The 10,593-nt window shown below is 39.0% G+C and overlaps 2 protein-coding genes across 3 annotated transcripts; one reads left to right on the top strand and one right to left on the bottom strand.

Moving 5' to 3' along the window:
* Positions 1-252: 252 nt before the first annotated feature.
* Positions 253-7,008, bottom strand: pacc1 (proton activated chloride channel 1). 2 transcript variants are annotated; one of them, XM_086275231.1, is made up of 8 exons: positions 6,717-7,008; positions 4,128-4,254; positions 3,784-3,996; positions 1,878-2,032; positions 1,600-1,742; positions 1,359-1,500; positions 1,158-1,265; positions 253-1,068 (listed from the first exon to the last, which is right to left on the bottom strand). In XM_086275231.1, the coding sequence occupies exons 1-8, from the start codon at positions 6,750-6,752 to the stop codon at positions 907-909; spliced, it is 1,086 nt and encodes a 361-aa protein (XP_086131357.1). In that variant the 5' UTR covers positions 6,753-7,008; the 3' UTR covers positions 253-906. The 2 variants fall into 2 exon arrangements, with proteins under 2 accessions (XP_086131357.1, XP_086131358.1); XM_086275232.1 differs by having other exon boundaries at positions 4,131-4,254; positions 6,717-7,007.
* A 376-nt stretch (positions 7,009-7,384) lies between these two features.
* On the top strand, positions 7,385-10,374 carry nenf (neudesin neurotrophic factor). Its single transcript, XM_086274370.1, has 4 exons — positions 7,385-7,602; positions 7,746-7,806; positions 7,993-8,096; positions 9,609-10,374. Exons 1-4 carry the CDS (start codon positions 7,462-7,464, stop codon positions 9,783-9,785), a joined length of 483 nt encoding a protein of 160 aa, XP_086130496.1. The 5' UTR covers positions 7,385-7,461; the 3' UTR covers positions 9,786-10,374.
* Positions 10,375-10,593: the final 219 nt, after the last annotated feature.

A 10,593-nucleotide genomic window follows, 5' to 3' on the forward strand; every position in this document is an offset into this window, starting at 1 on the left:
AACAAAAAAGTAAATGAAAATAAAGTGTGTGTAAAACTGAGTCCACCCCACTGTAGAAGCACATATATCAGCAGTAACTTGAAGCTTCTGTTTTCCATCCATCTATTTTTTTCTACTTAACAAATTTGTGGTCCCCTATTCAAGGTAAATCCAAACATATAGATAAAATCAAGGATCAGTTCGTCTGGGAAAGATATAAAGTCTGGACAGTCTACCCATTGATACCGTGTAAAATTAAATTTGGCAGTAAAATACAAGAGTAAAAACATATTTATTTTGAAAAATCATTTAAACAGCAAGATTTCAACATATCGATGCATAACGTTGAATCTAAATGAAAAACAGCAGCACTGCTGGAACATATATGCTACAGAAACAAACTACAAATTAAAAACAGTTCTCAGAAATCCCTTTAGAGTCTTTAAAATAGTATTATCACTTTCAGAACTGAACCAGTCCAAGATATAACACAAAAGTTCACATTTTCTCAGTTTTACACTTAAAAACAACTTTTAAGAAGTTTTAAAAGTGTCTTGGCTTTCAGCAACATTTTCTTGAGTGTGCGTGTCAAACGCAGTGTTTATTGGACGTTTTAGAAGGTGTTTGTGAAGTACATCTTCTTTTGAAATGCAGTAACTAAATATTGGCTCTTAAAGAAAATGAATCTAGCAATAACAATAATCTAGTAATAATCAGTTATTACTGCCAGCTTACATGTTAAAAGAGAAGCAGTAACACCTACAAATGTAATTCATAAGCATGCCCTCGTGCTAATATTTCTCACTACTGATTACAAAAACAGTGCCTGTAGTGACCTGGAAAAAGCAGCTGTGTGAGAATAAAGCTCAGCTCCGTCAGATCTTAGAGTTTGGATATTGTAAGATTGTGTCTTGTCTGCAAAGTGTTTCAGGTTACATGGTTCAGTTCCCGTGCTTTATTCCTCAGATGCCTCTTGCGCATCTTGATAGTCCACTTAATAGTGAGTTTGGCAAAATTGGCAGCTTTGAAGAGAGCCATGAAGACCCCACAGAGGATGGCTATAGAGCTCCAGGCATTCGCAGTCACTATCTGTTTGGAAAGAAGCAAAGTTTTGTCGAACAATGAGCAATTCGTGCAAGCACAATTCAAATAAGGAGAAAATTTCTGTGAGAACATACCAGTCGGATTTCCTGCATAAAAGGATCTCGCCACTCAAAGACGGCAAAGTAGAGCTGATCGGTTTGTGCCCCTTCAGGCCTTTTATCGTTGAATTTCACCACAGAAGACTAGACCATTCACCATAAATAATCAAATTAAAAACTTTCAATTCAAATGTCATCGTGCATGGAACTACATGTAAACTGTTGGGACATAAATACCTCTTGTCGAAACTCGACAGCTTCATTTTTTACCCCAGATGTTGTCAATAATGACATTTTGACCCAGGTTCTGAAGCCTCCAGAGAAGGTCCACATGGAGTAATTCCTCTCACAGTCCCTCATAAACTCGGATTTATTTGCACTACAGGCAGAAAACAGGCACATATGCTGCTATCACACAAATCACTGTTAACACTTTGCAAAACATCAAGCTTCGAGTGTCTTATTAAACAATGATTACCTGTCAGTCAAGTCACTAAACTTGGCAAAAAGCATGTAATTGATGGCACTGAAGTCCTCCTCTGTTTCATTGCGACTGAACTGCATGAAGATCAGTTCTTTGTTACGGACGTCAGATGGCCCGCGGACCACCAGAGCTTTTTTCTGTAACAGTATAATAGTATGTAAATCCAGTGGAGACAATTTTGCAGTTATGTTATAGCTGCACATCTTTAGGATTGCTCAGACTTGTGGGTTGTGTCTGAGAAACAGCCAAATAAAAAAAAAGTTAATTCTGACCTCTGTTTCGTTCGCGAATGGCCCAAAGTAGGTCACTTCTTTTATGTTACAGTCTACTTCTTGAGGCTTGCCGGGGTCCACTAAAGGTGGGATGTAGTCATGGTAGTGATGTTTACAGCTGAGCAGCTGGGCTTTGCCGGGGTACAGAGCTATGCCTGCTCAAAGAAAGTAAACAGAGTCTGCATCAATGTTCTTCAACAGCAGTGTTTATGGACTCACTGCCATTTACTTGTTTGTTCTATGTGGAGGTAAAAATGTAAAATTTTGCAACGGGTGCCTCCAAACACGTTTTATTTTGGTGACGCAGACGAGGACACTTAATGCATTTCAAAATTCTTCCATGTGTCTCTCATCCACAGAGAACAGGATTTGTTCAGCTGTTGCTGACTATTTTCATGGATGTCTTTTCAGATGGAGATTTAAGGCTTAAGGGACTAGCTGGAAAAAAAAATTAAAGAATAAACCACATTATCTTCTAAAGCAAAGATACAACACAAAAAAGAAAATGCACCTTGCATTGCATGTCTGCAACAACTGACCAAGTCACATTTGATAAGCTGCAATTTTAGAAAAGTTTTCAGATTTAATACACCCTCTGGTGGCCACACAGCAGGCAATACAAATTATTCACACATAACTAGCGCCTGCCTTCTGTCACAGTGTTATTCAATTATTGAGTATTTTGTCACCAACAATAATTTGGGGTTTATCGCGATAGAAAACAGGCCAGGTGTGATAATGAAAAGGAGCAAAGAAGTATTCATTTCTAAAATCTTTGCCAGGGTGGATCATCTGGCTCCATCTCACCCCATCCCCAGCATCCTCCTCTGTCACACAAACCCTCTGCATGTCCTTTTCACTACATCCATGAGCCTCCTCTGTGGTCTTTCTCTTCTCCTCCTGCCTGGCAGCTATATCCACCATCCTGCTCAACCTGAGCTGGTTCTCTGATGGACTCATTTCTAATCTTGTCCACACTGGTCACTCCCATTGAACATTTTAACCTCTCAACTCTGACAACTCCAGCTCTGCCTCCTATCTCAAAATCATACATCATAGCAGGTCTCACTACTATCTTGTAAACCTTTCCTTTCTCTAGTGCTGCTATCCTTCGATTGCAAATCACCTTTGACACTCCTCTCCATTATCAAATGCTTTCTCTTGATCCACAGAAACACTGAAACTCCTTCTGACCGTCTCTATATTTCTCCATCGACACTCTCAAAGCAAACATCCCATTCTGGGCGATCGTGGCTCAAGAGTTGGGAGTTTGCCTTGTAATCGGAAGGTTGCCGGTTCGAGCCCCAGCTTGGACAGTCTCGGTCGTTGTGTCCTTGGGCAAGACACTTCACCCGTTGCCTACTGGTGGTGGTCAGAGGGCCCGGTGGCGCCAGTGTCCGGCAGCCTCGCCTCTGTCAGTGCGCCCCAGGGTGGCTGTGGCTACAATGTAGCTTGCCATCACCAGTGTGTGAATGGGTGGATGACTGGATATGTAAAGCGCTTTGGGGTCCTTAGGGACTAGTAAAGCGCTATATAAATACAGGCCATCTGTAGTGCTCTTTCTCTTCATGAAGACATTCAGCTGCTCACTTAGCTTCAAAATCTCTGTCCCATATCTTAATGGCATGGTTAATCAGCTATATCCCCTTGTATACTCAGATACTATTCCATCTAGTGCCACGACAACCACTACATGAAGAGCATGTGTTCCTGCTAAATGCTGATAAAGGCAGATTTAAATGCTTATAAAAAAAATATGAAGTGCTGCTGTGTAGTGCAATCTGTATTTTCTGGATGAAATGAGTTACCTGTTGTTCTATGTTTTGGACATAACAGCACACTTAACACCCACTAACCCAGTCATAGTCCTAAAATATGCCCCAAAAAGTGTATCATTCATACTAACCAGGAGATGAAAATGAGTCAACCTCTTTGTAAATGACGGACATAACGGGGTTGTTTAGTTTCTCCAAGAAGTCAGAGATCGTCTGGTAGGCCAGGAATGCTGCCACCGCAGTCAGCAGCAGGTAGATGAAGATGAGCACCACCGTGAAGAAATTCTTCAGACAGGTTTTACTGAATCTCATAGGTGGATTGGGCCCCCTAACGTCATCCTGTGCTGTAGGGACAAAGGGGTAAAGGCAGGAATCTGAGTGGACAAATCCAATTACATGCCACAAAAGCGTGGACCCATAAAAATATATCAGTGTAATGAGTGTCCAGCATGTGGTGCAGAAACACGTCTCCTACTACTTTGTGAGATGCTGCTATCAGGCTTCTCATGCTCCGGGTCTTCAGTGGCATCATCAAAAAAGACTGGAGACGGTGCGTTGCCTTCATCTTCATCTCCCCCCCCTTCATCATCCTCATCATTGAACTGTAGGGTTAAAAAAAGAACATTTAAACACCTATTTCTGGTTACAAGTATAGTAAAACTATACTTAAAATCCTAACAATTACTAAGGTGGGGTCACATTTGTATCCATTTTAAGTGGAGTGGAATAGCACTCTGAGATCTTCAGTTAATGATGAATCAAACCTAATACAAAACCCTTTGCTGGCAATGACGGCCTAAAGTTTTGAACTCATGGACAACATCAGATTGCTGGGTTTCCTCCTTTTTAATGCTTTGAGGCCTTTACTGGAGCAACTTTCGGTTGCTGTTTGTATGTGGGCCTTTCTGTCTGAAGTTTAGTCCTCAACAAAAATAATCCACTTGTCCACTTCTTTGCTTCAATAAACAAAATAAAGGTTTGTTTTGGATCCATGTTTTAGGTCATTGTCCGTCTGTGTTGTGAAACAGTTGGCTGCATTTAGCTGGATTTAAGCAGACTGAATGTCTCTGAACACCTCAGAATTCACTCGGCCCCTTCTGGGGAAGTATAATCTTCCACAGGAGATGCTGATCCTGTTCTAAACTGCAGTCATTGAGTCTGTCCTGTGGTATGGAGCAGCCACTAAACAGGACAGGTGCAGACTGTAGCGGTGCCTGAAAGGCATTTAACCTATTGAGTTCGTGGTCCTTTATTGGGTGAATACCTGAAAGACAGTAAGTTTTATGTGTATATATATATATATATATATATATATATATATATATGTATATATGTAATATATATGTAATATATATATACATATATATATACACACATACATACACTATTGTTTTTGGTATATTGTTCCCTTCTCAGTAACGCCACACCTTTTAGTTGCAATGTATTCATCTTCCACATGTTAACTTGTCATATTTTAGTAGTATGTAAACATCTGTTATAGTTACATGTTTTCATATCATATATAACATCAGTTTGTTTTTGCTGACAGGTTGCAGTTTTCATGCTCAATGTCAGGTTATATCAAACAGCAGATCTGTATATATCAGAGTTATTATAGTATCGTATTTTCAAATTGGTTTTTATTTTTCCATTTTGACTTTTTTTATTTTTTTATTTTTTTTAACTTACTAGTTTTTAGTTTCCTCAGCACATTTTCTTGTGTGAGTTTAGTTTTTATTTTTGGAAGATGTTTAATTTTATTTTAGTTTTTACTAGTTTCAGGATTAGTTCTAAAAGTTAGTTCTATTAGTTAATCTTTTTAATTCTTACTCTATGGAGGGCACGCGTCAGAGGCAGGATTTAGGAAAATGAGCTCAGATATTTCAATAAAAACCCAAAACTTTGGGAAAGCAGTGACTCAAAATTTTTGGACACAGCTGGTCGATGTCCATCAATGTCTCATTGGGCGAGTTATTATTGAAACTTTATCAAACTAACAGATACTAAAGCTTAATATTTTTCCCTCTACTTTTTTACTTAATTTGGTTTAGTTTTTCATTTTTGTTAACTAAAATGTTGTTTTCAAGTCTAGTTTTAGGACTTAGTTCAGTTAAGTCCACAAAGAGCAGTGAACCTTAGAGAAGCAGGGACACAGGTCAGCCGATCATGGTTACACACACACACACACACACACACACACACACACACACACACACACACACACACACACACAAAACAAATCTGCTCGAGCTCACAGTACAAATTTTCACATCTTGTAATTATTTTCTTTAAATAATTTTCGGATTCCCTCATCTGTTAAATCTGTTAAATCCCACTTTAACCCCTTCTTTTAAGACCCCCTGTCTCAAAAGAAATTACAAAATATAGAAAACAGTAACATTTCACTACTTTTGCCTTCTACAAACCTGACATTTAGTCACAACAACAATGATTACTGTTTCTTTCATTTCACTGACCTGTAATCAAATACTCCAATGACAAAACAGTTTAACTTATCTGGTGTTGATATTTAAGGTCAGTGGTTATAAGTTAAAGGTAAATGTACTTACAACAACAAAAATACACATTTTAAAAAAAAGTATCACACTGTCTGTTTTACATTATGTCCAAACCATCTTTCAGTGAGGAGAGCCTAAACAATGAAAACACCTGACAGCACCACAAACTTAATGACCAAGTCAGCGCTGGCTCCAAATGCAAGCGAGGCTTTAAAATGGCCATACCGACCAGTGGTTTTAAAAGGTTTTACGCCATTTCTGCAGCTATTTTAAAGCTTAAAATAAGAACTGGCGAATAATCTAAATGAATACTGCAACTATAGCTGAAACCCAAAGGAAACATGAAGTCAGGAAACGGCTGCTCAGTCACATGATGCCAAATACGCCCGACAGGAGCATGGACACAGCGAGAGAAAAAAGACTTTACTGCTGTCCTCAGAGACAATAAAAAAAGAAGCCTACAGTCTGTAGCAGTCCTGTGATTACTGAGACAAACATGAAAGCTTTCAGAGTGAAACACAAACACGAAGGAACTTGTAACTTACCTCCTGGTATGAGAGGGACCTTCCTTTTCTGAGCATTCCTCTGCGGAACTTCCAGTGACTTCACCTAAAGCAGCTCTTCAAGCTTTTTGTGCCAACTCAGCAGATTGCTCCTAATAAACCTGACATGTTTAAAAACACCTCATTCCACCGAGCTCAAGTCTCACAGTTTAAAAAAAAAAGACACCAGCACCCACCCCTGGGGGTTTTGGAGAAGTAGATAAAGGCCCAACCCACGATAATAACAGGGGACCCATGGGCCGCGATTCAATGCGATCTTGTTTCCTTGTTGTGGCTTCCTTGTGTCCTAGCTCGTTACCTTAGGTTGATTCCTAATGCTGCGTTCATGTACTTATGAAAAAACTCATTTATCTAAAAAAAACAACAACATACTACTGCGACAAGAAACCGCATTTTTACTGAAATGCCACCCCATTCCTACAAGTTTATTTTTTACTCAAATGAACTTGACTATGGTGTTATGTTTTTCATAAGATATTTATGACATTTTTTTTAAATTTATGTCTAAATAAAATCTATACAAATGACAAATAAATGCACAAAAATCACATCTTCATTGCTTATAGTCCAGAATATAAACAAATATCAGCGAGAACTGGTTTAAAATAATGTCGGTGAAATTTCCGAGGCTTTCAAATGCATCACGACCAGAGAGTACCTGGGCATTGAAAGGGAAGTGGATGAAGAAGTTTCCGCCTGAACTTCTTGTTTAAACAACGACCTTGGCATGGCAACAGCGCGATTTTGTGTCTTATTTATCATCCTCGCCGTGGCTTTAGCGGAAGATGCTAAAGTAAAACACAAAACTGCTCCAAAACCTGTCCGTTTATTCACCGAGGAGGAGCTGCAGAGATACGACGGCAGCGAGGTAAACTGTTGGAGAAATAAAATCCCGGCATGTGCTGCTGAAAATGAACTCGCGTGTCTACTTGTGCGTGCATTTTTTTTTTTGTTGTTGTTTTTGTTAAGAGTCATCTATATTTATCATCGCTCTTTCTTTTCCTATTATAGGAGGGCCAGCCTATTTATATGGCAGTAAAAGGGGTTGTGTTTGATGTCACCAAGGGAAAAGGTAGATGTAGAAAAAACATTATCTAACTCCTGGATTCAAATCGGTCATTAAAGTCAGTTCTAATAAAAAGTGATTTAACACATTAGAAGGCTTTCTCTATAAACTAACCTGACTCGGGTCATTTGCTTATTAGTCTCTGCTGTCAGCGCGTTGATTTTAATGTGCATTTTATTTCACCCATTCCAGAGTTTTATGGAAAAGATGCTCCATATAATGCGCTGGTAGGTAAGGACTCCACTCGAGCTGTGGCCAAGATGTCACTGGACCCCGCAGACTTGACATCAGACACTGTGAGTTTCAGCTGAACGTAGAGTACTGTGCAAAACTCTTGATTCACCCCTCATTTCTTTATATTCTGCTCTACTTGACATTTAATGCAAGAGATTCCCCCCCCCCCCCCCCCCCCCCCCCCCCCAAATTTCTTTTTGGCCGTGCAGATTGAATGTAACAGGTAGGGGGAGGATGAAGACACTAAATGCAACAAATACATATCTATTTTTTGAAATAAGAAAAAAAACTAGATAACAGAAAATTTCTACCAGTTTTATCTTCTTCATCAAAGAATAGGCAGTTTCTGTTGAGATAAAGAATGTACAGCACAGTGTGCCGCTCTCCTTTTCTTTGTTAATATGAGTCATTGTAGCTCATCCAACAGTCTCACTCTACATATGAGACATTTTCCCATCCCACCATTATGTGGGGTGGGGCAGTGTCACACATTGCTCAGCATGACAATGATCCCAAACACACTGTTAGTGCAGGAAAAGCATACCAGGGTAGAAAAACACACAGTAAAACTCTATAACTGAGCGTTAACGAAGCACTGTGGGATCATCTGGACAGAGAACAACAGAAGAACATCCAAAGAAGATATTTGAATATCCTTCATGAAGCCTGGAGAATTGTTCTTGAGAACTACTTAAAGAAATTACAAGAAAACTGACGAAGACACTGCTGACTAAGTTTAGACTGTGCTGAAGAATGAAGGTGGTCATAACAAATATTGACTTTCATGCTCCTTAGATTTGTGTAAACTCTGTTTTTCACTCACATTCTGTGTTTCCATGTATGTGCAAACATATTTCAATAAATCACTGCACTAATTTCCCATTTTCCCAGCATAAGATAAAGGATGAGGTGTGGCTCAAGGCTTTTGGACAGGATTGTACAATAGTTCATTAATGCTCTGACTACATTTTCCCCCGGTGTAGACACTTTAAAAAGCAAAGTGACTGGAGCAAGTAAAACAATAAATCACAAAGTTTCTGTAACACCAAAGGCCATAAAAGGTGAAAAAATGCAAGACTTCCTTACAAAATGTCACCATTTGAACATTTCAGACAACTTATGATTCATAGGAAATACATTTAAAGGGACAGTTTCACAGACCCAGGTGCAGGTGAGGTATTGACAGCTGTGTGAAAAATATGAGGTGAAACTAAGGTGAATAAATAGGATCTTTTAGGGAACATAAACAACACTGTGCTAATGCGATTATATCAACTTTTATTAAAGTAAAAGTTCATTTAGATCACTTTTTATTGTAAAAGACTGAAGTAATCATCTCGCTGTTTTAAGTATGTTCTTTGCATAAGTGCTAATAGTCTTTCTTTCTAACTCTTAGCAAACGAAATAAATAAAAGGGGGCAAATAGGCAAGCATAGCTTTCCCAAAAAGCGCACCCCTTTTCCCAGGTACAGGTCTCCGAGCTTTTCCACAAGTCAGAATGCTCAAAGGTTAAAAAACACACATATATTAAAAAAGCACTGATTAATGTTCCTTAATTATCTTCACCTCCACAGACAGGCCTCACTGAAGAGCAGCTAAAGTCTCTGGACAGTATATTTGAAGGCACCTACAAAGCCAAGTATCCCATTGTGGGTTACACAGCATCCCGTATCCTGAACGAGGATGGAAGTCCCAACAAAGACTTCAAACCCGAGGACCAGCCTCATTTTCAAATCAAAGATGAATTTTAATGTAATTTCATGTGGTCACTTTACTTGACAAGAATCGCGATGAAGAAGTTTGATACATGTGCAATAATAGGAGAAGCATTATCCTGTTGACTCAAGATTGAGAATTAAATAGCGCTTTAATAGCTTTGACCAGTTTACGGTGCACCAACTACTTTAATACCTGTTGTATCATCTGACTAAGATAAAAAGCGGGGACTTTGGAGTAAGAGTATGCAGATAGTTAACGGTCTCCCGGAGACACATTTAAAGAAGTTTAAGCACAGATCAAGATGCCTCCTGCTCCTCTCACAGTGCTCTAAGCCATTTAATTTCATACTCTAAACATTAGGAGCTCAAAGATCCTTCCAAACTTAAAATAATCTTCATGCACTGTAGCTGCAGTGTTTTGTTTTATTTTTATAAATGAGAGACTGTAGCTGATTATTTTAGTCACTAATCAATTCATTTTTTGAACTCTGTATTTTACTGTGAAACTAAATGAATTATGTGAATGACTCAGTGGAATATTTATGTTTAGGATACAATAAATCTGCAGCTTTGTTAGTGTTCATCGGTCCACATGTATTCAACTTGTTCGTCTACAATTCTCATTAAAGTCTGAAAATGTTCTAATCTTTTGTTGGTCTCATCCGTGTTCTACCACACACAACTGTGTTACCTTGACACGATCTCTTTATGACAGCCCTCTCTGCTGTCACCTCCAAACAGGCGACATAAATAGATCGTCCGGCCCCTTATAGTCTTGCTTGCTCTGATCAAAGGTCGCAGTACTTAAGGTGCTGAAGCAGGTGATAGTCTTTGGGTGGAA

Source organism: Aulonocara sp. 'chitande type north' Nkhata Bay, linkage group LG19 (assembly GCF_057382095.1).
Source record: "Aulonocara sp. 'chitande type north' Nkhata Bay isolate Kocher_YH1m ecotype deep benthic linkage group LG19, A_spYH_male_GT1.1, whole genome shotgun sequence".
Classification (NCBI taxonomy): domain Eukaryota; kingdom Metazoa; phylum Chordata; class Actinopteri; order Cichliformes; family Cichlidae; genus Aulonocara; species Aulonocara sp. 'chitande type north' Nkhata Bay.

What these genes read in the sequence shown, in the direction of transcription:
- pacc1 (XM_086275231.1), bottom strand. Translation starts at nt 6,752, where the DNA reads ATGCTCAGAAAAGGAAGGTCCCTCTCATACCAGGAG. An exon ending in CATTCGCGAACGAAACAGAG is followed by an intron (nt 1,743 to 1,877) that starts GTCAGAATTAAC and finishes ATACTGTTACAG; the next exon opens with AAAAAAGCTCTGGTGGTCCG. An exon ending in TTATGCAGGAAATCCGACTG is followed by an intron (nt 1,069 to 1,157) that starts GTATGTTCTCAC and finishes CTTTCCAAACAG; the next exon opens with ATAGTGACTGCGAATGCCTG.
- nenf (XM_086274370.1), top strand. Translation starts at nt 7,462, where the DNA reads ATGGCAACAGCGCGATTTTGTGTCTTATTTATCATCCTCGCCGTGGCT. An exon ending in AGAGATACGACGGCAGCGAG is followed by an intron (nt 7,603 to 7,745) that starts GTAAACTGTTGG and finishes TTCCTATTATAG; the next exon opens with GAGGGCCAGCCTATTTATAT. An exon ending in CAGACTTGACATCAGACACT is followed by an intron (nt 8,097 to 9,608) that starts GTGAGTTTCAGC and finishes TCACCTCCACAG; the next exon opens with ACAGGCCTCACTGAAGAGCA.